We start from the raw sequence: 27252 nt of genomic DNA on the forward strand, positions 1-27252 counted from the left end.
CCGCAATGTTCCCCTTGGGAGCACATGACTTTTGACTGTGGCTTACCATTTACATTAGGCTTTAATTATGGTCAGAGAGGCAAGTATTTCAGACATTTACTAAGGCTTTCTCATGAAAGAGGACATAAAAAGCACCCCTTGATTTTCTTTATTCTACATTTAATATGATGAAAACAAGGCCCTGTACAATCCACCTTAGCAGTGAGTACAATAACAATTATTTTACAATTTGTACACATTAGAACATGGTGCTAGATTGGCTCCATCCACTCCAAATGCAGTTGAGAATGAAAAAAATCCTCTTTGAAACCTGCATTGCCAGGAACCTTCCATTCAAAGAGAGGAGAAGTATTTTCTTGGCTGTTTTCAATCCAATACAGAAGGCCAGAACAGAAAAAGGTGACATGAGACCGTACACCATTTATAGAGCTTTATGTGACTTGTTCCCCTGATTGATCCTTTAAACAAAAGCATGCTGTGAAGATACAGCTCTTGATCTCTCCAACCACTAGTACAGACCTGGGCAAAATACGTATGTGAATATTGCATCAAATATTTGACCTATGTGAGGTGCACTTGATTTATATCACTAAAAAAAAAACTTCAAAAACAGACATAATATTTGCAACATAAGACGAATTAAGCACTCATGTTTTTCCAAGTACTGAAAATGTATTTCACTGCCATTGCAAACCAGGTCTGTACCAGTTAACACTTTGTCCTCTGATTTTAAAACCCTTCGGGAGGAAGAGGCCAAATGTGTCTGACAACCTGTACAGCCATCATGGTGCCACAAAACACAAACATAACACATTTACATCAACATTTAAAACAGGGGAGCGAATTCATACGTATTCTTGGTCTCTGTGTAGCCACTCATTTGCTTAGTAACATGTCTCTTATTTTGTTAACTCGTTCCTCTTTCCTGTTGTTTAGAAGAAAATGCAATTAAGTGGCAAACAGGCTCAACCAATTCTCTCCAAAGGCCACATGAGAAACATGAATCAGTAACAAAGCTAGATCCCATCCATTCCATTTTCTCACATACTCTCAGCAGAAGAAATCTAATATTGCTAGAAAACTTCCCCGTCTTTTGAATGATTTCTTTTTAAACACATTTTTATGGAAGAAAAGTTAAGCTTCCCAGTGTTTCCCAGACTCAATGATGAAAGCGCTTCCAAGTTCATTTCAAACGCATAGCAGTCCAAAAAAAGGCTCTCAGTTTCTCTTGACGTGGTGTTAGGTTTTCACTGAATTCACTTGTTTTATGCTACGTAAGTGTACACTTTGCGGTCCTCTGGTGTTCGTGCCAAATATTCTCTCTCAATGAGTCCTTCAATGCGCTTCTTGATGACTACAGGACTAGGGAGGAATCGTGCTCTCAACTGCTGGGTGACCTGGAGAGAGAGAGAGAGAGCAAACAGGAAGAGACTCAGTACAGCCTACAGCGTTTCTTTACCTGATCATCTCTCATCCTTAACTATCATGGTCATCATCTGCTTCTTCCACACTCTATAAACTGGGCTTATTTCATGCTCTACTTCTTTCAGTAGGTGTTTTTAGCAAGGAACTGTCTTAGAATATTTTTGTTTCGTGTCCTCAGCACTGTTACTGGTGAGGACCCTGAGGCCCCATGATAGTCTCTGATTAACTTTGCACAGCCACACAGATTTTGTTTCCACTGTTCACATCATGTGAACCATGTTAGAACTGGGGCAGCAGCAATGGGCAATTACAAAATATACAGCAGGTAAATGGATCAACCATCTAGCATTAGCTAACTCATCCAAGCAGAATAAAAAATAAACCATGACACAGTGTGAAGATGCCAAAATTAAACGAATGTGCAGCAATTCTGATGGATAAATCAAGCAATCACATTGGCATGTGGGTAAATGATTCTTGTTGTTTTTGTAAGGATAATCTACACTGTAGTCCTGCTGTTTGTGTTTTGGAGACTGGCACACTGTTGCTGCTTGCCGTCATCATGACCTACATTAAGGTCAGAGTTTCTCAGAGGTCGCTGACTGTTCCAGCCATTTGGTGGCATCCAATAACCCTCTGGCTGAGGCACTCTCAGATGGTTTTGCAAGTCAAATGAAAGTCATCTTGTGAGGTCAACTGGCTATACGAGGTTAATCTTTGAATGGGTCTCCAGAACAGTGATCAGCAGTTTATTATGTGTTATTTCACTTGCACAGGGAAAAACAATCTTTCTCCAAATACACATTTCAGAGTCAGTGTAAAGATAATGTAACTCTCTATTTAGGTGTGCATTAACATTATGTTATGATAAATCTGGGTCTTGAGGTGAAACTAAATGTGTGATTTGGGTAGGCAGAACCAGGCGTGCTGACTGACCTCTGCTACTAGTACGTTGTGCTGCATCTTCTTTCTGGACTTCATGATGCGGACTATAGCAGCTTCAATCTCATGCTTCCTGTCATCATCCACTTTCTGCCGTGTCTCCTTTCTCTCTGGGTCCGACTCCCCCTGTTTAGCAGCCACTGGGAGGTGCAAAAAACAAAGATAAAACATGTTACAGACAATAGCGATATCATACTCCAAGTCCTCGACAATACTATCAACAATACATGGGCTGGATTCTAAAATGTGCTGCTGAAGAATGCAGTGTGACAAAAGGAATATCCTCTCTGTTTGGCAGGATGATTCTTTCAAGAGTCTCACCATAGTGCACTAACTAGTGAATAGAGGTGAAAATGCTTCCAATCCTTTCACGATACAAAGGAATATTGAGCAAGGACCTTCATTTGCCAAAAAAGTCTTGGTACACCTGTTAACCTGACGACTGTCATGGTTACTGCAACATTACAGCTGAGTAGACATATTCCAAACAGGAGCAAGAGACAAAGTTCAACATAGGATATAGGAGTACAGTATCACAACCACCACCACAAAGGCAGCCCCTTTCTTTCAATTTGGAAAACACTGTACACTTAACAGCCCTAGATGATTTTATTCACCTGTCTGGATCTTAACACGGTGCAGTTTGGAGGTAAACTGGTCATTCACTGTAAACACATGGCCATTCTCAATCTCCTTGGACTTGGGCTCTTTGGTGAGAACTCTCTGAGTCGGCTTCCCGCAGGCCAGTGACTGCAGTGCTCGCACCAGCTCCCTCTCTGGGATGTCCGTCTCCTGCTGGATCTCCTAAACAGTGGAGAGCTCAAAGTTCAGGTCATGGTAATGGCAAATATAGTCTAATCCAGTACATGTATTTGGTGATAAATCATTAAATGAGCTTCTAAGCTGGACTGGATCTCAGAAATGGATTTTAGTAACAAAAGAGACTGTGCATAGTGTGGTACTATAAGCCATGTGGCCTGCCAGGCTTGTAATACAGTGGGAGAAACCCTGGTATTGTGGAACAAAACTGTGACCACTGTGACACTGAGAGATGTAACAAACTGCACTGATGGGGCATCAAGAAAATGAACTGTATGAACTGTTCTGTACCTCAAAGGTGGACTTCTCTCTGTTGTTGAAGAGCATGAGTATGGTCATCTGGAAGGTTGAAACTTGCAAGATGTGCTTCCTGGTGTTGGATCCTGTCACCTGGGCTCCCCCCACCCCGACCTCCGAACCATCCTCCTGTGAAAATTCCAGGACAAAAACTTAATTCATGAACCCCTATTACAACATGAGAGCAGGCCTGAATTATTATTATTTTTTGTTGGCCACTGCTATGCTGTTATCATGAAGATTATAATATGATAGCAAACTATGACTTAGTTATTACTGTTTAATGTTATTAGTTATTTCCATTTTAAATGCCTTGCAGCATCACAGCTTCAGTGTGTAAAGGCTAATAATGAATCTTTAAATATAACCTTATCAACTTCATAAAACAGATATGAGAAATGCCATATAGTAATGCTATATAGAAGAAACTGCTACATAGCTTAAAGGAGAATGCTGCTCCAAAATAACCTCCAATTTTGCTCATGTGACAATAGAATTTGTTCCTGGCTAAGGTAAACAACAGTAAATGCTTGTAAAACAGAAACAGTTTTATGGCAGCCAAAAAAAATCATATTTCAAAAGTTAATTTCAAAATCATCATATTTTAAAGATGAAATGTCCTGATAGTCTTCTATAATGTGGCACAAACCTTCTTAATGGGACCGTAGAAGGTGGCGTTGAGGTCTGCAGAGCCCATATGGTGCTGCAGTGTGAGCTGCCTGCCACTGTGCTTGGCAAGGTAAAACCTAGACACAACAGAGGGAAGTCACGAACCGTTTCACTCTAATTACAGACAATTTACCCACAAAAAATATCTACACAGAAAAATGCAGAACTGACTAACCTTCTGAAGACCTCAAATGCATGTCGGGGTGAAGGGGGTATGTTGCACTTGGGTGTCGCTGACTGTGTTGGCCAGTACCCTGTGGTCAGGACTCTCACGGTCAGATCAACCCCTCCCAGTGACACCTGACATTGATCAACATACATCAGCACAAGAGCACTCCAGTGCACCACTGATTAAACACTTTACAACATGCTGATTTAATTAAACCCTGCAGCTCACTTCTGGGCTACTTTATAAACTTGCAATTAAGTTAGAAATAGATAGAAATTAGCTTGTAGAGTATACAAAGATAATGAAAGCATCAGCTATTTCCATGAAAATGGACCAATTGGATGCATCCATTTAAAGTCAAGCTCCTTTATTAAGTTTACCTATTAAGTCCACTTCAGTCAGGAGGCAAAGCTATGGCTAAAAGGGTGGAGATGCACTAACAATGGTGCAATTCCTTACTACTACTAATATTTAGGATATAATGTTTATCTGGTTGACTAATTATTCTGTGTTATACCAGACAATTAAAAAAATAATAAACATAAATGAATCTACCACTCCATTCAACAAAATACAATTCAAGGTATTTGATTGTGGAAAGGATCTGGTAAAAAAAATCATGTGGCAGCACAGCACAAGCATGAAACCAACACCATTTATTGACAAGATATGGGTAGCATGTCACATGATCACATTTATTTTGTGCAACAAAGGAATCATCCGGCAGTCATGCAGCCACATATTTTATTATAGATCAACAACCTTGCTAATTATTGAGACAGCATGAGCTGTTATGTAAAGTGTCTCCTCACCCCAGTTGTCTGTAGATGTTGTCTAAACTCGTCCATGGTGGTGTTGGAGATGCTCATGTCTCGGAACATTCCCTCCAGTTTAGAGGTGAACTGACAGCCGCACTCAGTCTGAGTAACATGAAGCAGAAGAAACAGGATTACACATGGCTAATCAAGGGTAAATTAAGGTACGTCAAACCTCATCTTCAGGACATGAAACCAACTTTTGTCAGTTGGTTACAGCAGCCAGTAGAAATTCAATTACATAGCTGCCAGGAGGATGGAAAAGACTAATTGAAAACAGACTGGCTGAGGGCCAAAGTGGCTGGAAGACTTGACAGACTTACTAATTATTTGCTTTTGGCTGGTGGCTAGTGTTAAATTTCAATTCCTGCTTGTATTACCTCGTATCCTCAACTTTTTTCGTGCATGGAATAAATCTTAAATGCTTAACATATGGCTTTGTGCAGCCATTTAGAAAGTCTCACAGAGTTTCTCAACATTGAATAAAACTTTTTAACTGTGAGCTGTGATGCATAGAAAACTACTGTAGTTATTTTAGCTTTTACATGGAATGGGGTGCTTGAAAACACAGGAAATACAGAAACCCCTTTAATACAAACAAAATGTTTGCTTTATGTGTACTCCTCTTTCTCACCACAAGATTGGAAACTGTATGTTGAGGTCTTATTTCACAGAAATGGAAGGAGCCAAGTCCAACACTAAATAATTTATTCAACAGAAATCCTGACTGTTATTCTAGGAACAGGCTTTCCTTAATCCATGTTTGTGGTTAATGTTATGCTCCTCCTCACCTTGAGCTTGGAGATCATGTTCTTCTCAGAGTCATCAGAGACGCTCTTGTTGGTGAGCAGCCTGCGGGCCAAGTGCTGCTTGTAGTACCTCTCGAACACATCCTTCTCCTGCATGAAGCGAAACAGCACCATGGCCTTGTCCAGTATAGACTCCACCTCCTGCTCTGTCAGCTGCAAAAATATAAAAACAAAACAGAGGGTAGAGTTACATAAATCAAATGAGCAGAACACACAGTACATTACATACACAAAACCTTGATAGGCAATAACTCCCTCGTCTTCCTATGACAACCTTTGATACAGAACCAGCCACTGGGGCAAATTAAACGTCAAACTATCAGATAGTAACCACCCTCCACAACAAAGAATGGCAAGGACAGTTGTAATACAAGAAGAAAACCTTATGGGATGACAGCTTATGTGGTAAAATCTGAGACTTGAAAAGATACATCCCAATCATGAAATTTTAAAGAACATAATGACAAAATAAATTAGAGAAAGAACTGGTCAGCTTGTGGTGACAAAGCCTCAATGAATAATAAAATATATACAATGTATCCCAAAATGAAGAGATGTGTCTGTCACAGCGCTCACCCCTTTCACTCCTTTCTTCAGTTTGTCATCAATGAAGAGTGAGAGGTACTCAGGTGAGCGGGAGTTGAGGTTAAGGAAGTACTCAAAGTCACCAGCAATAGTCTGCTTGAAGAGCCGGTCGTTATTAAAGGACTCCTGGAGGAAGCGGTCAAAACGCGACTTCAGGTCCAGCAGACCCTTCAGACAGGGACAACAGGGATAAGAGAGCACAAGGGAAGGAGAGAGCAAAAAGAACAGGAAGAAAGAAGAGCAAGAGTGCACATATTATTGGAAAATGCAAAACAAAAACATGAATTGTACTATGCTCTACATGAATTTCTTGTGCTTGTTGCCCTCTAGTGTTATTTATGAGTTATGCATCACCTACTGAAAAAATGCCTTAGAGTCAATATAATTGCATTTTGTGAGCAACTTGCTCCGTTCATTTAATGTATTTCCTGTTGAAACAGGATACTGGGGCAGGATGTAACAGGGAGGAATCATTCAAAAGTATAAGACAATGGGATATCAGTTAGGGATGGGAAGAGTGGAGGGGTGGGATCGTTTCATCCACTTCTTTTATTGCTGAAATTTTTTATATGCTTTGTGGTACACAATGAAGCCACCTAAGAAGATTTTCTCTTTTCCAAGGAGTGCAATGATCAAGTCAGCCCTGACTGTTGCTTCACTGTAAGGACACAGTGTGGCAGTGGCTTTGGCATGATGATCTTCTTACCTGAATGTAATCTACAGGGTTCTTTCCTTCTCCCTCCTCCGACACAAGTGCCTTGCCTTGCTCCCTTAGATATGAGCTCATACACTCACACATGGTCTTCAGCCCGTTGGGCACCCTGCTGAACAGCTTATACATGCATGCCAAATCTGTCGACAGAGCACACACACATGCACACAAGCACAAATACTAATTAAACACCTAGGAACATGTACTGACAATGACTGAGCAACCAAGTTCAGCTTAAGAAGAAATTAATTTGTGAAAAATGTGTTGCATTTTTTAATTCGACTTGACAGAGTCATTTGAAATACCTCTGGGAATACCTTTCAAAGACACTTGTCATTCTTGAGGATATGGCAGTTTGTGTTTATCACTGTAATCTAACCATCAAAATGGCATCCCTTAATAACACTGGTTGAGACACAAGGGAGAGAAAAATACCTTTTCTTTTCTTGTATATGAAGTTATAAGGTTTATTTAAGATTGATGGGGACCTCTGTGTCTCCACTGGGTGGAGTGATGCATGTATTTTCACTGTAGCTTGTGTGCATTTCTCCTTCACCGTTTAACTGAACCAGATGCTTAGCAGGAACAAAATGTTCACTGTAAGATGGCTACAAATGCAGGAAGTGTGAAAGAAAATCAAACAAAGGCAACAAAAGACTGAGCACTGACCCTCTGTCTTTCCATTCTTGAGCATGTGGACAAGACCCGAGTTCTCCATTTCCACTATGGTCTTCATGTGTTTGGAGATGAGCTCCCTCTCCACTACCTTGACGATGGGCTCCTCTGTGGATTTGTCCAGGCAGTGCATCACCCGCTCAATCTCCTCATTGATCCTGGCCTCCACCTTCTTTATGTACACACTGGCACTGTTCTCTGCCAGGAACTTTTGGCTCTCCATCTGGCATGGAGAAAAGAGGGATACTTACGAGCTCTGAACAATAGAAAGTTTCCCCAAAGTCTTTAAATGACAGTTAACTCTAAAAAATCATTTGACCCATTAAATATCTTGACCTTAAGGCTGTAGGTCACACAGGTGGTTTCTGACAGATAGATATCAGAGATCAAACTTCACTGATGCTCACCACATGCGAAAAACACCTTCTACAAACCATGTCTGCTTATTGAGAGGTATCTGCTTACTAACCAAAAGTTTTACAACTGTTAAATTTTAACCTGAACTATGAATCCTATCACCATAGCAACATGTTTTCTCACTACTCCCACAATTCTACTCTCGTATTCGGAAAGAGCTACTCACTCTGCTGTCTCTTTTTTTGGGATGTATATTATTGGAATAGATTTATTCCTAAAGGTAGGAATGGTCGCAAGCATGTGTCTTGGGGGTGCACTTGTATTAAATATAACTAAGTCATGAGTGACATTGTCCCACAAACCTGGAAAAATTCCGCAGACATTTCTAAGAACGGTGCCTCGAAGTCCTCTTCATAGACGGATCTCCCTTCGAGGCCGAGAATCATTAACATTTGGCAGGCGTTCCTGATGGCCCCTCTGGTGGAGACGGGAAGCAGGCAAAGGATTAAGGCATTTCCTTATTGAAAATTCAGGCAAATGTCAAAAGAATCAAAATACATCTGAGGCCCACTTGCTTGTCAAATGTGACACAAAACACAGCTTTTGGGGTTGTTTTTCTTAAAACCCCGACATACTATCAAACTGTTACGCTTCCCTCCTTTAGTTCTGTCTCTTATCTTTTCATTTGTTTCCAGTCTTCTTTTCCCTTGTCCTCATTATCTCTGTCCTTTATGTCTCTACATTCTCTACCATCTAAACCCAATCCGTTTATCCTGTTTTCCCTCCAAGTCTTTTCTCTTGCCAGGTGTGACTTGTGGTCTTATACACTGCGAAAACTCAAAATCGTACCAAGAATATTTGTCTTGTTTCAAGTCAAAATGTCTTATTTTGAGTCAAAATATCTCATTACACTTAAAATAAGACATGATCACCTCAGAAGTAACTTGTTTTTAGACAATTTTAAGACAAAATTTTTAAATCTGTAGTGGATGCTCTTGCAGAGCTCATGGAGTACAGACACCCAAGAGGCAATATCTCAGCTGCAGGCCACTGCATTTGCTTGTTTCATTGGCAAAATTTGCCAGATAAATCAATGAGAATCATAATTGAGTTTGGTGTGAAAATATCAGAGACTTTATTTTTAGGCCTATCGCCCTGCCGTATCATGAACTCTCACTAAAGTATTCTTCTGGCAGCTGGCAGCTATTCTACAATTTAGACAAATTTGATATAAGATCACAAAAATTAAAAATGTATCTAAGTTGTGCAGATCACAGGATCTGTTGTCTTGCACTACACAATTATCAAGTTTCCAAAATGTTACCACAGGCAAACTGCTCAAAAAAAGCCATTTATATCCAAATTGTCACTCTCAAAGCAAAGCTATAGGTTGAATTTCTTTGTAATAGTAGTGCTGCTTCATTTTCCAAGGCGTCAGAATTAATGTGCAAGCAGTGAATTGCTTGGGACTTCTGCAGGGCCCAACAGAAATGAGTTATATCCTGACCATGTTGTTAGTGGCTGATGCTTATCCTTTCTTTGATGCGAAAGGCCCTTGTCTGACTTCCAAAAACTAGACCCATTTTCTGTTTTTGCCTCAGCAAGACTTTCACAGTATTTCTCCTGGCAGGGCTCTAAGCAGTCTAACCACACAGCCTGGATGGACACTAACAGAATTAGAAATTCAAATCAATGTGTCTGGATTGCCATTTGGCACCGGGTGTGGCTGCAACTTAACTTTTGAACTTTTGAATTTTTATGCAAATAAAATGTGAAAGGCATTATTTCGGTGACCATCCAGATAGATATCACGGTACCAGATGTATTTTACAGCACTGCATTATGCCACAATCCTGCATTTACTGTTCAGCTCTGGTGACAGATGAGCTACTATTTTCCCTGCCTCATTTAATAAATACAGAGGATGGGAATTCCAGTTATTTCCCCAATTAATGGAGAGTTGAAATTTACTGTCTTGCTGTCTTCTCTGTAAAAATAAAGTTTAGGTCAGCCTCCTTTAATATTTCTATTGTGGGTATCGACCAGTGATAAATTAGGTGGTTGTACGCCTATCTGTGGTTGTCAGGCTACCTGTCCACCACCTCGCCCTTCCTCTCGCGTGCGATCATGTCCAGCAGGGTCTGTCGGAGGTGATCTCTGATGCAGCCATAGCGAACCACCTGATCCCTGAAGATGATGAGACCCAAGTTGTAGACATTCTCTACATTGTTCTGCTGTACGTACACCCGGTCCTGCAGGCCGAACACAAGGAAAAGGAGAATTTATGTTTAGATTTAAAATGGACGACAGTGAAAATTTTCTTCTTACCATCCTCAGTGGCCTTTGATCTATTAACCACCTCTTCCCCAAAACCCCTTGTCTTCAGCAAAACTGACTGGAAGCATGTCTCGCAAAAATCTTTGTGATGATGATTGTTAATTGCTCTGCATGTCTATCATCAAATTTACCTCATCTGATGACAAGGCCAGCCATTGACTGTTTATCTGTGAATGGACACCGTCTTTTTGTTTATATTTTCAAAGAGGTTCCACACAGAAGTTTTTGACTGTTACAGTAGATTTTACATGTTTCTTCTATTTGTACAGTAGCAACTAGCTAGCACATGTCATAGTGCTGTGGCAAATGTTATAGTGCCCTTGTGCAAAAGTGAGCCGAACTGAACGTGCCAAAATAATGCAAGAACATGAACTCTTGTGTTACTGCCAGGCTCCTGGAAAAAACAAGGCATTTTTTGTCTAAGAAAAGACAATATTCTCATCACCCATTAGATTTTTTTTTTTTTTTTTTAATTTTGTGACTGAAAATTATAACCAATCCCTAATTAATATGCTTTTTTATGTCCCCATCTCAGGAGGGTTTAGGTTGAATCTGTATTTAAACTGCATAAAATTAAATCAATTATGAAATATTTAAGTTCCTTGAATCAACCTAACCGCTGGACCACATGTTAATGCAGTATGGTGCTGTAATTACTGCATGTTAATTACAGTGCAGACCCTGCCAGTGCCTATCATAAATATAATCTATTTATTCAAACAGCTACCTTAATGTTTGAGAAATATCTATTCTTACTAATTTCAGTGACAACTGAATTATACTTGACTTTTTTGGAAAGTTACATTTCAGAACCAGATACAATGTTCATTATCCCACTGTCCTGTGCGTCTGTACACATATTAACAGTAATAGTGAAGACTGAAGTAGGCTGATCATCAAATGCATATGTTTCTTTGCTAATATGATGAATTTATGGCCATCAGTAGTGTATTTCCGACACATACAAAATAGACACTAAAAGGTATCACTCTAGGTTTGTGAGCCACACCTTTTGTTGATGGCTGGTCACCATGTCCCTGGCTCTATAGTGCCCAGTCTAACCTAAATTTTAAAATGCTGTGTAGCCCCATCGCCAAGCCAATGTTAGCCAAACCTAATAACTTAATTTGAGTACTTTCTCCAGACCATAAAGTTATCCCCTTGTAATCAGGGTAGGAACTAGCTGTTTATAATTAGTATTAATGGATGAATCTGGCATTCTCCTCACTACACCCCCTAGTAACTGACCTGTCATGTTGAGAATGGCCAGACACACTGAAAGGCGTTTCCTTTTTATTTATTTTAATGAAAAGACTTGGTGGCTGTCTGAATGCATTCTCCTCTAAAATTGTCTCAGGGAACATCTGCCACTCACCATGTACATCAGAATGTCTCTAATCATCACCATAGCTGTCTGATGGTCATTCCAAGCCTGATTCAGAGTTTGGAGGAAGTTGTTGTTTAGGGAGTTTAGAACATCTTCTCGTACCTTTGGGGGAGACAGACAGAGACAGACAAACACATGGTGGTTATATTAGAGAAACGCTTCTCAGGCTTTACAGGCAATGGAATGTCTGTCTACAAAAACACATTAACAAGTACACATTAACAAACAACATTAGAGGGCAAAATGTCTCAAAACAAGCTGAGATTTGAAGTTTATCTGTGATTTCTCGCAGTCTTTTATAGTCATTCCTCTTCCCCTTTTTCTTTTAGTACCTACTCTCTGCTATCCAGGCAGACAATAGCTTGATAATACTCATGCTGCAGTGTGACTCAGCACTGTAAACCTAATGTCCCTGTGGAGTATGATTCTAAAGGGCACACTGGCCTCCCCTTTTTCTCCCTCTGGACAGACATGATGCATTATCACCTCTGTTCCTACTGTGAGACTGACTCACTCCTTCTCCCCATGCAGGCCAGACATCAAGGTGTGGAAAGGAAGCAAACGTGTGCATGAATCTAAATGAGCCTTCAAAATATAGTTTGGGGAATGCACTTGGGGAATGCTTTATTTACCTTGTGAAATGATTAAGCAGACTCAAAGACATGGACACTTGCGGTTTGCAAGATAACTAAAATTTGTTTTCAAAGAAAGACAGTCAGCTACTTTTGTTGCCTAAGGCTATAGCAGAATGGTGGTACTTTCATGCTTATCTGGGATTCTCTTCTAAAAATTTCCAATTATCTAGGATTCCCTCCAGAATTCAATGAGTGCTGCTGATTTGTTATAATAAATGGTAAGTATATTAAACTAAGTTTGCTAAATGAGACGCTTACTTAAATAATACCTTGTTAAAAGATATTCAGAGGGAGACATTATACCAGTTTAGACAAAAGGTTAAATTTATGAGGGAGTGGATTGTGTTTATTTTCCATTATGTAAAGTAAAAACAAGCACAGACCCCTGGTCAGTGCTCAAAGGCAAATTCAGCCCCAAATGTCAAACTGAACTGTGTCATGGTTCAACAGGCCTCAGGTCACCAAATATCTCTCACTGACAGCTAATCTAACACCATCTATCACAACAAAAACAAGTAGCTTAACTGTTGCATCTGAATAGCTTCAGTGATATTCTTGTGCATAATATAAACTATTAAATCTGAGTATCATTCAGTCATGTCAATGCAACTGTGACTACTACTTCTGTCTGGGTGAAACTGAGGTAAGTTTATTTGGAATAATAGTAAAATGAATCCAAATAATCAAACATAACCACCACCGTCTTTCCACATAAGCTAGATGTAGATCTTTGTCATTGGATATAAACACACTGAGGTGTCAATTCTCTTTTCCTTCATTTGATCCATGTTGACATTTCCCTCAACTGTTGATTTAGGAAGAGCAAGTGCCAACTCGAGAATGTGCATTTAATAAAGCTGTAACACCGCCTGGCTGGTGTTCAATTGTGGCCTACAGCTGAGATATTGCCTCTTGGGTGTCTGTACTCCATGAGCTCTGCAAGAGCATCCACTACAGATTTAAAACTTAACAAAATTATTCATTGATAGCTTTCTCCAACACATTAGTGGGCGTTTTCACACATATTAAACTGACAGTTCCAAGATTACATTACTGTCCCTTGTGCTTGTTGTTTTCTTACTAGGATGCTCGTAATAATCAGATTCACCATAATTTCTACTGCAGCACTTGCTGTGGTTCACTCCAAATAAGCTGGAATTATAATGCACTGACTTCTCTCTAACATGTAATCAAAAAAACGATTTGTGGAAGGATAGTGAGCAGGATACTTAGACTTTCCACCTTGCACAATTACTCCTCAAGACGCCACACCCTTAAGCAGGATGCTATTTGCCAAATAACCATAATCTCCCATTAACCAATACTTGAACAACTCCCTCTGAAAGAAAATTTCCATCTTTGTAATTTCATTTTACTCCCACTCACTCTCAAGAGGTTGTTCAGGAATGGGAGGTACTCATGTTTTCTGGTATTGCCTTTGTTTTGAAAGGTTCACTTCAATAACCATACCAGTGATTTTGAATGTTTGGCTCGATTACTACAAATGACCCACATTTGACATTGCAACAGCCCATTTTGAGAATCATGCAGGGGTACTAAACATTTCGTAACACATCATCAAAATCTGATTTTCAAATCTGAAAACCTAGGGCTTTGTGATATGGCGATATATAGTGTGTAATGGTAGAAAAATGTCATCATTTTCTGTAATTTGGATGATGCTTAGCATTCTTCTGCACCCCACACGAGCGTAGGCAACAAAACCTAACTGCATAACAGACATACTAACAGAGCTTTGGTTAAATCATGTGTGGAAGTGTAGCGGTAGCTTTGCGGTAACGGTCTCCAGCGGTGTTAACGTTTGTCCTGATCGTCGCACTTAACACGGGACAGCAGTGTCATTTTATTAACTGCGCTAATGAAGCTCACTGAAAACTCAGCAGAAGTCATGGCTGCATCCACTGAAACAAAATGTCCACTCCAAAGTAATGTGTTCATTTATTTCTTACTGTGTATTTAGTGACACCTTGCAGTCTACAGAATTTGGGCATGAGCTGGCAACATCAGAACAGATACGCAAACCTCATCAGTTCCAGCTGGTTGATGAGACATGAAAACCGGCATCATGTTGCCCTCATCAACAAGCACCAAACACGGAGGTCGCGCAAAACTCTAGCGGACCTCCGTTGCCCATCGCCCTATATGTAGTTACAGTTCTTGAGAGGAGCAGGGAACTCCAGCGGCAGCCTCTGCGGGAGCCACACACACCTGTGGCGGATTGACAGAAAGATAAATAGTCTAGTTAACCGACTGAGGAAGTGTCGCTCCATATGGTGCAATCATGGCACTATTGTTGCCTGGGAAAAAAACAAGTGCCAACATCAGGAAGCATTTACGGATCGCCGACAAGACTCCTTCCATCATTATCCTTATCATCATTATCATATTTTAATGTTTTTTTTATTTTGTTTACTGTTGAATTGAGAATTTGAACAAACATTCCAAATTCCCCAGTAAAAGAAGAAAAAAAATAAAAACTATAATAGTTAGTTGATAAGTAACTTTTACTTGTCAAGCATATATTCCAAAATGTAATAAGAAATAGGCCTCTCCATGTGGTCTTTTTATATAAACGATTTATTCATGTAATTTACTGAAAATGTGCTAAATCGTGATATATGTCGTTATTGGGATACAAAATGACGCATATCGGGATATGAGATTTAGGTCATATCACACAGCCCTACACCCACCTTATAATGTTTTGCTGCTGTAGGTTAACAAGTCGTCGCCATTCATAAACCACGGAGCTGATAATTCACTGTGTAAAACAAATGTTTTGCTGGAGACAATTTTCTAGCAGAGAAACTGCTTCACTACGCCAAATTTCATCAGCACATCACCACATTTTCATCACTAGTATCGTGACATGATACACTGTTACACCCCCAGGGCAGCATTCAGAATCCAACCCTCCAGTGATCTGCCGCAGCGTTGTGCGGCAGTGTGGGTGTGTCACTACGTGGCCCGTCTGCCCACTGTCTGCCTGCTCCTTCTGATTGCTGGCTTACGAGACTGGTCATCAGAGTGTGACATCAGGTTGCATTCCAGCAAAAGTTGAATCTGGCTAAACTTCTCACTGGACGGCCACTGTGTGTTTTTCGTCAGATGAACCTGCAGCACTCTGTTGGTGATCCCATTCAAATAAATGGGGGTAGTGCATTTCTGCTGGACTGCCAGATTCTGTGTGAATGAGCCATAACGGTGATGGAATGCTGTAGAAATGCTCCAAGAAAAGTCTCAAAGTTAATTTTCACATTGTAGTGGAATGAATGGAAGCTGGATTGCCTGATGGCTGGATAAAAAGGTAGTAAAAATGATCCTGAAGCTCTAAAATGACTGTGAGAATGACTGTGACAATGAGTACATTTTGTAGATATTATGCTAAACAGGCAAAACCACTGGTATGGTCCTTTAAGTTTTCAGCAGTCACAGGCTTAATAGGAGACTTACAACGACTTCTGTTGCAACAGGGGTTGTCAAACAATCAGTCTCAATTTAATCCTATAATTTAATCAGTTGATCTGATTCAGTTTTGATTGACTACTGCACACCCTACCTTCCCCTGTTCTCTTTGACTGACAAATACAGTACTGATTATGAATTATTATTTATTGTTCTTATCAGGGTGGGAAATTAACAAGCCTGGTTCTTCTGCTCACCCACAAACTTTTACAGCAAATCAACTGTAATGTCAGTGTTTTCTTCTGTTCTAAAAATGTAGTCAGCTGACAAACTAGTGAAAATGTGAAAGTGAGTGTTCAGTTTCCTCACGCTGAGTAGCCACTGTGGCAGATGGACAAAAAAAAGTTAGCTTGCTGCTCCATCTGTAAAGTAATGTGCTACTGCTGCCTTGGCCAAGTCTCATTTGTGGAAGATATTCTAGATCTCAACAGGATTATCTAACGTAAAGGTTAAGTAAATATATATATGCATTTTTTAAAATCTATTACAGACCTGAATAACAGAGCAGACAAACACACTGTTAATACACAAAAAACTAGAGGCAAAGGATTTCATTCATTTTGCAAGTAATGTGTCATCACTTGATGCTGAGTGTTTGGCCAGATTAATAAAGTGTATCACTAGATGAACACTTTTTGGTGTGTTATGACAATCTCCACTGTTAGTTGAAAGGAGCACAGATGGTTGCTGTAGGTTTATTGATGTTTTCACAGAAATGAAAACTGGTGACGTGACGGCAATAACGTGACTTCAAATCACATTTAGCTTTTATGGCTCAGAAAAATTTGGTATTATTATAGGTCAGAGAAAAGATGAGGTGCGCACTTCCAAAAAACACTTTGGCCAGGTGCTGGAGTCAACACAATAGTCCATAGTAGATGATAAAGATCCTGCACACTGTAGCTCCCATTCAGAAAAAAATTTATTAAGACAAGTGCAATCACGTGACGTTTCGAGCCAAAATGCCATGATGATACACTTGTGCATCATCATGGTCTGAGGAAGAGCATTTTGGCTTGAAACGTCACTGTGTTGCACTTGTCTTAATAAATTTTTTTCTGAATGGGAGCTACAGTGTGCAGGATCTTTATCATCTACTACGTATTATTACAGGTATCATAAATTACTGTTGCCATGCAAGTTGCAACATTTTCTAAAAATACTGTAACCCTATCATGCAAGCCTAACAATATATCACTTTTTTCAAACTAAAAGTTATCAAAGGTTTATACGACACATCATAAAAGCCACTGCTGTGTTTTATGGTGAATGGCTTTCTTATAAAATAAATTCATGTCAAAGTGAGAAAAAAGGCACATGTGCAAACTGAAATAAAAAGCAGGGATGGGATAGTATGTTCACTGCCCATTTTCCAAATTTTAGTATGTGTGAAGCTTTCCAGCTGGGAACGTTGTGTGCTCCTTGAGAAAATGTCACTGTAGAGATCAGAACTGCTGCTAGGAAAGGAGACACGGGTTCACCAGGTGTCTATTCAAGCTAGCTATTCTTAGGTGCTTACCCACCTCAGTCAGCGTATTCTGTTATGCCCATTAAACTAAAAATATTGAGGAGAAAAAAAAAACTCATCAAAATATATTTAACCCTGTACCTATCCTATGCCATAGCACCCTGTCTTGCCAAGCTTCATTTGTTAATTCAAGTGCTTCTATAACAATAAGTCCTTATACTGCCTTTCACCGGCTTTACTTGACTGATGTAGAATTTCAGCCAAAACTTTCCTTGCATTGTTGAAGAGGTATAATTGTCTCTTTCAGTGCTGTCAAGTGCCTCTGTTGATTTGGTGCAACTGTACTTGAGCACTTGAAGCAATAGCCTGAGCCCAAAGGTGTGTTGCAAAAATACAAGGACAGCTCCCCAAATTGCTCTTGAGTTGCTGGATTCAAAGCTATTAGCCATGATAAAAACAATAGAGCAATGTGGATTTACTTGATTAACTGTGTCAAAGAGTGAATGTCCCTGGCCTGGTCTGTAAAATTAGCTTTTAATCTAGGGATGCTGACACTGTGCTAAAATTTTGTATTTTTAAGGACACTTTTAGCCAAGACGTGTATCTACAAACAAAAGGCTTGAGAAACAGATGCAAGCTGTCTTGATTTTTTTCCCCCTATTTTGGCTGTGTTTCAGAAATGGTGGGAAAAAGAGGGACATCAAGGATTACTTCAGGTATTTTGTGCAATGGCACCAAACGAGCGGTCCAAACCTACACTGGTTATTCAAAGTAATGTTTGTCATAAAATGTTCAGTATTGTTATCAGAACATCACTATATTTATCCACCAAGGGGACACAAAAAAACAAAACAAAACAAAACAAAAAAAAACCTCTATTGGTGTAGTCTAGTGCTACCCTTACTTCACTAATGTGCTGCCTCTGTCTTGGTCTACTATGTGCATTCAGTGGAACCACCTTGGAGACCTGACCCGAAACATCCTCTGATTAATACAAGTCATTTTGGAGCAATGTGTGCAGGTTGTATGCTTCATTTTCACCATCTGTGTCAGCCTTACTTTGTTTATAAGATGCTCAGTGACGACCTCCCGCAGGCCCGTGTAGAGCTTCTCGCCGTGCTTGTGGAGCACCATGGTGTAGGCATTCCTGTACAGCTCCTCGAAGCTCAGCCCGCTGTTGTTCTTCCTCTGGATCTCCTGGATGGCATTCTTCAGAAGGTCCCAGATGTTGTTGACATACTTCTCATCCATTGTCATCTGTAACAGGCACACAGTTGAGCTTAATAAGATGACCATCTCACCTCTGGTTATTTGTTAATAACATGGGGAATGCAGTCCCCTAACATCCTCTCTCAGGTCATTCCTTTTTACTGGACTCATAAATGGAGGTAGATGATGCAATATCAAGCAACAGAAAAGAACACCAATGAAAATTAGCCTCCAAATGCAAACTGTCTCCTATGTCACTGCACATTTAGTCCAGTGATTTTGTTTTCCATTGGAAAAGTGGGCCAGAGGATAGGGGTGTGGAATATCTGGCTAGTTGACTGTGACAAACACAATCTTTAAGACCAATCTGCTCTATCACATACAGTGTTTTCCCTTGAAATTTTTTAGTGGTGGGTGGCAAAGTTGTTGGTCTAATGCGTGTGTAAACACAGTTGATACCCACTGAAACGCCACTTTCTTAATGTATTTATCTACATTCTGCAACCCATGGGCTATTCATTATCTCAGACTTTATGGGTTTAACTAAAAAATACAGTACTATGTATTTGCTGGTAGTAAGCTGATAATAAAGGAGATAATGAGGACAGGAGGGGTGAGGAGAGAGGAGACACCCCACTATACACTGTGCTGCTGACTGTGTCAATACTGGGTGCAGAGCTGGGAAAAGTATATCATCACCACTGATATAATATTAAAAGGAAATGGTGCTATCTAGAGATAATAGCACCTTTACTCAAAGTCATATAAAACATTACATAATGTACAAACACATACACACACTGCACAGCCGGCCAATGGCCACTGCTGAGAAGCATGAAGAAGCTCAACCGTCCACACATGCAGACAGGTGTAGACTAAAGCAAAGAACTCTACATGGCATAGAAAGATATGCTGCTTCCTTGTTGCTCAATTTACACTTTGAAATGTGCACAATAACAGAACCGGTATAGACCGTTGCTTCAGTCTCAGGAGCGTGACGCTTTTGTGACACAACCTAGATACGGCGTTACATACAACCTTGTGATGATTCAGTATTTTACGGGATGGTCAGCAGCTGTAGCTTTAAAGGCATGATAGAAATTTTATGCCAATAATTTTAAATTATTTTATGATGTTCTGCATAAACTGCCCAGATTTAGTGGTGGGAAGGTTTTACACCACTGCCTATGGACGGGGAGCACTGAAGACTTCAATTAAGATTATCTTATTGTAACCCTACTAATAATAAAAAGTTACTATGTTACAGTTGAAAAAGGCACTGCATTGTAACTGTGACCAAAATTCTGCCAGCATCTTAACCCCTCAGTCCCTCCTTTAATTCCTACATCTTCACTGTCTGCTTTATTGCTATGAAACATTTTGACTTTTACAAGCACTTAGGCCTAGGTTTCTTTATTTCATCAAAGTCACAACATGATGACACAGTTAAGAGCTAAAAGGAATAAGCATAAAGTGCTTCCCTTGGACGGCATTTTAATTTAAGAGGAGAAATTTAACATGCAGCACTCTTCACTGAGCATTTTGTCTCCCCAGCATCGCTACATATGAAAGCACTGGGCCACTGAGATAATTATAGTCTAGTTTACAGGTCATCATATGGAGACAATCACATCCGGTGGAGAAACAGTGGGGGAAACCATACACAAAGCATAATGCATACCAAGACAGTTACTACATCTATGTAGAGCCAAAACTGATGTGACAAGAGGAAAAAAGATGACATCTGTAAGTAATTTTCACAGGGAACAACAGGATCTGGTGTGTGCTATTCTACCATTGACCCCCTCTAAAATATAAAATATTCTGCTAGAATTTGGTGTGAGTGCTCAAATGACCCCCTTCAAAAATCACAGGTAATAAAACAGGTCCAAGAGTTTCTGCTGAGTGCACTCGTTGCTGTCACTCCTTGTTGTTTCTGGTGGTGCTACATTCTTTTCCTCAGGTTCAGTCAGTGCCGGTGGCAAAATGCAGCCAAGTCCCTGAAAACATGATTCATAATTTTCCCATGGAAACAATGCTATGCCACTGGTGAAGAAATGCAGATTACCTCTGATTTAACTTAGTTCATTTTCAGCTGTGTTTTTCTGTTACCTCTCTCTGATTTACTTTTTCTGCTGATGGGTAACAAAGTTCTTAACTTTTAAATGGATGCAATTTAGACAGATCACAAAGTAGGCTAGGATTTAGTTTAGAAAATTAAAATTCTAACAGTCAGTCACATTCATAAAATGCAATGATTCGCAAAAACTCTTTAAAAAGGACAATACAAGTGATTCTGCATGTTTAGCATAATATCTACAAAATGTACATACTTCACATTTCTGCTAATCTTTTCCCAATGCAAGCAGTGGTATTTTACAACCCTGGCATCATTTTTTTTCTACCTTTTATCCAGCCATTATTTGCCATTCCTTCCACTACAATATTTACGGAAGGTAGACGGAAACGGTCCTGCTACCAGAAAACAGTCCCCGGGGAAATGTAAATTTTTATGTTTTAGTCAGTTACATTTTTAGTTTTAAGTCTAGCATCACACTGATTTGATAGCCACTCCTCTCTCTATACCAGCACTCTCCATACCCAATGTAATACATTTATCACAATAATAGTGTAGACAGAGACTACAGTAAAACTGTCAGTCTATAAAATCTCAGCAATAATTTAAACATGGGGAAAAAACCTGAAGAAGTACCATAAAAAGCTAAACATTGTGCATTGAGTTTTGAGATTTTCTGGGAGAGGGTATTTCACGAAATAGAGGCAGTGTAGGCTATGTATTTCTGTAATGGTTTAATTTTTAGTCCATAGGTTTTTCTATAATCGATTTCTTGTTCAATACACAACCATGGTGACTGGATCTCTGTTTTGACCATGCCAGACATGCCACGGACAATCTAAAAAAGGGGGCCAATCTGGAAAAAATATCAACAATAAGTCTGTGACAAAACTTTCTTACTGCACAAAACAACAAATCTGTATCCCCTGTACACTTCTCTGTTCAGTTCTTGCATCCTCAGTACCTTTGTTGAGGAAGTAACTCAGCACTGATGTCTCCAAAATAAACATTTACTGTGCTGAATGATATTGATTAAAACTGTGTTCAGTAAACATACAGAGCTGAGGTGTGATGAAGTTGTTTCATCTTTGATGGAAGAATCAAAGATGAAAACCAGATCATATCTGCAAGCTAGCAGTTTGGAATGCTGTTTTTCCAGAAAAAAAACAAACAAAAAAAAAAAAACGATTAATGTCCACACTTTCCATGAACAACAATATGTGTCCATTATAATGCTCACCCATTCAAACCTGCTCCTCTTCCTCAGTACACGCTCAAATTCCCCTCAAACCACCATTGCCATAACAGCAACAACAGCAGTCACACAGTAATACTAAAATTAGGGCTGTATTATTATGGCAAAAATTGCTGATTACTTGGATAAATTGATTCATAATTACCAACTGTGATTATGTGTCTGTGTGTCAAGAAAAATGAAAAGGTTTAAGAGCCCTTTTGCACCTTAACGCATCTTTTCACTTTTTTCTGTGTAGTGTTTCCTACTGAAGTACAAAGTCTTGTTTGTCACTGTCTTACTACTGTACTTGTAGGGATCCTTTATTTTACAAAATTTGAACTCTAAAAAAATAAACAATGCAGCTCAAAATATAAATGCACAGCATGTGCTACATCACTGTATTTTGTTTTCTTTTTAAAATGCAGCTATGTTTTTTCCAAAGATGACTTTTGTAGTTTTTCTTTTTGATTCCTTCTGGACATGCCTGCTCTGGACTGTTCATTTTGGTGACATGGGTGCACCCTGCTGTATTATAAACTCCCTCAGAGTCCCGTGGTGGTATATCAAGTGCTTCCGTTATGAGTGACCCGCCACGACTTTTGAATGTGCAAACACTTCAATATTACTGAATTATATGATTGCTTACTGCAGAATTTAAATTGTAAAATATGAGTATCTATTAGGGCTGCACAATATTGGAAAAAATATTGTGATATGAAAAAATCCAAAACATTTTATCAGATACATGCAGTGTGATACTCATGTACACACAAACACATATATACTGTTAACAATCATAATTTTCATCATTTTGGTACTTAAAGAGTCTACCCTCTTCTAACGAAACAAACCCCCTGCTACTGCTGCCACAATTAGTTCGGCCCTCTTCCATCCCTCCAGAAATCAGCTTGACTCCTAACCCTAACCCCACTTGGGTTTCACTTATGTGACTCTGACACCAGAGTGGACAAGTGGAGAGGTGTTTGGGGAAAACTACATGTTTCTTAATAAACTTTACAAATCAACTTACCGTATTTTACCAATGAATCGCCCGGCCGCAAATAGCCGCCTGGTTCTTATAAACGTCTGGGGTCTGCACCCATTTTGCGTATTAAACGCCCACCCGAATAATGGCCTGGTGCAGGTCTGTGCAGAAATTAATAAAGGCCTGCAGCGAATAGCCGCCTGGTTCTTTTAAACGCCTGGGGTCCAAGTTGATTTTGCTTATTAAACGCCCAGGCGATTAATTGGGGAAATACGGTATGTGCCTGTTGTGTTACTGACATGTTTTCTACCATTTCTAATGATGTTCAAATGTATGCTTAATGTGCATGGTGGAAGATAAAAATGCCTCCCGGCATGGCTGAGGATGGTAAAACTCTCAAACACAGGCAACAATCAGATTTATCTGTACGCCGGCAAGAGGTAAGTACAGATAGATCCAGATACTGCAAATTTTGTGTGTGTGTGTGTGTTTAGCATTTCTTGAATTAGAGTACGGACCAGCCCTGTGACAGTAACTTTTAACGAGCACTGAGACGAGGTGCCGCTAATAACGGGAGTACACACACTCTAAAGCGGCCTTGCGTCCCTGAACGCCTGCCTCTAGCTTCCAGGCGACGTTATCTGTGACAGTGGCCACGTTGTGTGCATGTTTACAAACAGGTGACATTCAGGCTCTGGATACACAGTGACAAGTTCACTATGTGCTCTGGTGAAGGGGTACACTTGATCAGTTTATCAAACAACCAAAGCAGGCAGCGCTCATTTTCAGGTTGTGAGCGGTGACTAGTGGGCTTGCTTTGGTTGTTTGATAAACTGATCAAGTGCTCCCTGTCACCAGAGCACATAGAGAACTGATGGCTGTGCATGCAGAGCTAGTGTGTTACTAGCAATGAACTCTGTGTATCGAAGAACGCTTACATCAAACTAAATTATTTAAAATCAAATGGACTTTTCTAGAAGATAAGTCACAGAAAATGAGAACCTTGAGAGTTTTCCCATTGTATATAGCAGCAAAATGTTGATGGATGGTATTTTTGAGTTAATTTGCCTTACCTGACATTGCATATCCTAAAATGTGACTATTACACATGTGTACATCGCAATGTCAATGCTGAAACGATATACATATTGTACAGCCCTATTATCCATGATTAGCCTATTTATGCAAATAAATCCCTTCTTTCCTCATTCTGTCAGATTCAGAGAGAACATTTTACCCACAAATTGTGTAGATTTCATGAAAGTAATGACACTGCAAAAAATAAACTGTGCTGATTGATCATTTTAAGTCAAAGTTCCTGGTCTGAAATTTGTTTTCAAAATTTACCAGTTCACAGACGGAAAACAGCATGTGCTAACCATTCTTTTCTTATGGCGCTGCTGCCTCAAACAAATGTTCTATATTGCAAACACAGAAACAGGCTCCCACAATAATTATATAATGAGATTTTCACTGTTTTTGAAACTCTGTACAACAGCTTAATTGAAGCAAAACTGGCACAAAATCCTGCAGTATGCATCATTTAGGGAAAGAAAATGATAATAACCAAGTATGAATTAACGGCATCAAAATGCAACTGATTGTCAGCACCCACGGGGTTGAATGTGGGAGCTATATGGCCTTGCACAAGCATTAGCCATTTCTGATTCTACACTGCTATCAGTGAATGGGGCAGAGCATTTGCAAACCTTACACGCGTGCTTTGAAAGTGATTTCTCCTCTATTGACTCTCACATTCAATTTGTGAAACAAGTCTCAATTAGTGGGCTAGTAGGCAGAGAGGCCATCCCCTGACCAAGAGGTCGGACATTTGATTGCTGCACCAGCCATCTTCTCCATCAACAGCGACAAGTGAACTGTCCTTGGGGAAGACAAGGAACCCCTACCTGCTCAATCACTGTTAGCCGCTTTAAGCTCTTAGTGATAAGAGCATCAGTGGAATGTCTAAAATGTAAGGTTGAAGAGATATAAGCCAATATCAATACCCTATCAGCCTGTATGTAGGACACTTGTCTTGTTTAAGAGTTTAAGGAACAATCACGTACATGTGAAGTTGTTGTTATCCTTTTGGGACACTCTACTGCGGTAACTGCCAACAATGCATATCTTTGGTGTAAGATTAGACTCAAGTACAGTACAAGACTACCACAAACTATTAATTCTTCATTATGCACTTGCACAGTTGGAAACATACAGTGACTAGTGTATGCTTACGCCAGCCAAAAGCTGGCAGTTTAAATTTGGTGCCATGTTGTAGGTGAAATTCTCTTTGTTTTATCTGACTTTTGCTGATTAAAACAATTATGTAATAATTGGGCAATCAGTAAAAAGTTAGTTTTGTTCCTTTGTGAGCTGCAGTAAAGCATTACCACTTCAACCATCCAAAGCTGGACTGATAATGAGAGTCCTTGGCACATTGTTCAAACCCCCTCTTGCAAAGCTTCAGCAACTCCTCTTAGCATTCTTATAGGCTTTCCAAAAGCAAAGGCCAGGCAAAGAAATGGGAGCCAAAAGAGAAAATTGTGCCTTATTGATGTGTGTCACCCCTAGTGGAGAGGAACAGTGTGTGCTCATTCTAAGCAGACAAGCCCAAACACATGCATGTCAAGATGCTGCTTTAACGTCAATTTCTCTGTCAGGGCTGGGCCACATTCAGTGGGCTCACATTAAGTCCCTTCCAAATTAACAGCAGGTTTGTGGCTGAGACTTTCTATTCCCTGGCCACGATGGGGAACTTGAAATCCATTTGAAGCAGATGAGGGATCAGGCAAATATCTGGGAAACGTGCAATCATATTCATCCAATTACAAGGACACTGAAATTTCATTTAACGTGGAATGAGGTCAGTTCATCTAAATGAGGTCCTTTAATGACTGGCAGACAAAGGAAGTGACAGGTGGATGGGGAAAAGAACCCTGAATCTCATTATGAGCAGTGCAATACTCACAGAAAGAAAGCTGCACGCAGTTTTTACCCCTACAGCTCTTAATACAAACTAAAACTGGGTTAGCTAGCTCAATCCACGTTAGCATCCAGCTACCAAAGACGTTGCTGCAGTTTCTCGCAGGCAGTAAGAAACGTAGCTGGTATTTCACTGCACCAATGCCAGGAAGCCTACATTTACGGCTCAAACACAAAGGTGAGATTCATTTGGCCACAACAGCCAAAAGCAGTCAAAACAACAAGTGTCAGGAGCCAGTGCTAACCCTGGCTAGCCTGCCACTGAGCCTGTCGACAAAGCCAATTTGCTAGCTAGGCGAGTTGTGAGGATTAAAGCAATGAAACTGAAAAAATAACACCATATTGGGTTAAACACACAACAGGACAGCTAATTAACCAATCAGTCAGTTAGTTAGTGAAGAGTCGTATCAACAGGAAATTTGACTACTGCAGTTTGTTTACGAATAGTCAGGCCACAGCTATCTGCTACTCAGCTGGCTAGCCTGTTAGCATGTAGCTAGCGAGCAGCCCAGACCACGGTGATCGAGTCACCGCCTGCCGGGCCGACACAGCGCCTACCGCGGGCTGTACTCACAGGAAAGGCCCGTATCCTCATCTTGGTGTCCTTCTTGGTGCCGCCTTTGCTGAGATTGGACATGGTTTATCTCGTCCGTGTGCTCGGTTTTCACATGAAAGTCTTCTCCGGAAAGGGACGGGGACGTCTACTGGTTGTGGAGCAGCCGACGGGGCTTTCACTCGACCTTCCCTGGCAGGTCCGCGTCCCTGCACTCAAGTTTATTGTTGACAGCCAAATGCCAAATCCGATAGTTGTTCACACAGCAATGGCGGACTACCTGCAGTTCTCATTGCGCAGAGCTCACGCACTTCAACTCGCGCGAGAAATCGATAATTTGGAGCAAGTTGTCAAAAGCAATTTTTCATGATAATTATTACAGTCATTGAAATATCATCTAGAGCTGTGGGATTAGCTGATGATATATATGTAACAGAGAACACAAGGTTATGGACTTAATATGCTACTTGATTTAGGATGCACTAAAAGTTTACTTATTAGGTTTTGCACATCTGGATTCATGGAGAGTATGCATTGTGGAATCACCCATCAAGTAGAATTATGTTATTTATGTATGCAGTAATTCTGTGAGCAGCCTTCAGCTCTCATCTCTGGCTGGCAT

The 27252-nt window shown here is 40.1% G+C and overlaps 1 protein-coding gene across 1 annotated transcript; it reads right to left on the reverse strand.

Annotated features, from left to right (window-relative positions):
- Positions 1–132: 132 nt before the first annotated feature.
- On the reverse strand, positions 133–26714 carry cul3b (cullin 3b). Its single transcript, XM_030067148.1, has 16 exons — positions 26652–26714; positions 18647–18844; positions 11987–12100; positions 10366–10526; positions 8637–8751; positions 7912–8140; positions 7237–7382; positions 6522–6698; positions 5928–6098; positions 5134–5241; positions 4328–4452; positions 4133–4229; positions 3478–3612; positions 2985–3171; positions 2362–2507; positions 133–1397 (listed from the first exon to the last, which is right to left on the reverse strand). The coding sequence occupies exons 1-16, from the start codon at positions 26712–26714 to the stop codon at positions 1266–1268; spliced, it is 2304 nt and encodes a 767-aa protein (XP_029923008.1). The 3' UTR covers positions 133–1265.
- Between the last annotated feature and the right edge of the window lie 538 nt (positions 26715–27252).

This window comes from Myripristis murdjan, chromosome 13, assembly GCF_902150065.1.
Source record: "Myripristis murdjan chromosome 13, fMyrMur1.1, whole genome shotgun sequence".
In the NCBI taxonomy this organism is placed as follows: Eukaryota; Metazoa; Chordata; class Actinopteri; order Holocentriformes; family Holocentridae; genus Myripristis; species Myripristis murdjan.

Excerpts from the sequence above, each read along its gene's own strand:
- cul3b (XM_030067148.1), bottom strand. The coding sequence starts at position 26,714 with ATGTCCAATCTCAGCAAAGGCGGCACCAAGAAGGACACCAAGATGAGG. Across the intron at positions 12,101-18,646 it reads CTGAGCATCTTATAAACAAA|GTACGAGAAGATGTTCTAAA; the intron begins GTAAGGCTGACA and ends TCTCCCCCAAAG. Across the intron at positions 2,508-2,984 it reads CCGTGTTAAGATCCAGACAG|TGGCTGCTAAACAGGGGGAG; the intron begins GTGAATAAAATC and ends TGCACCTCCCAG.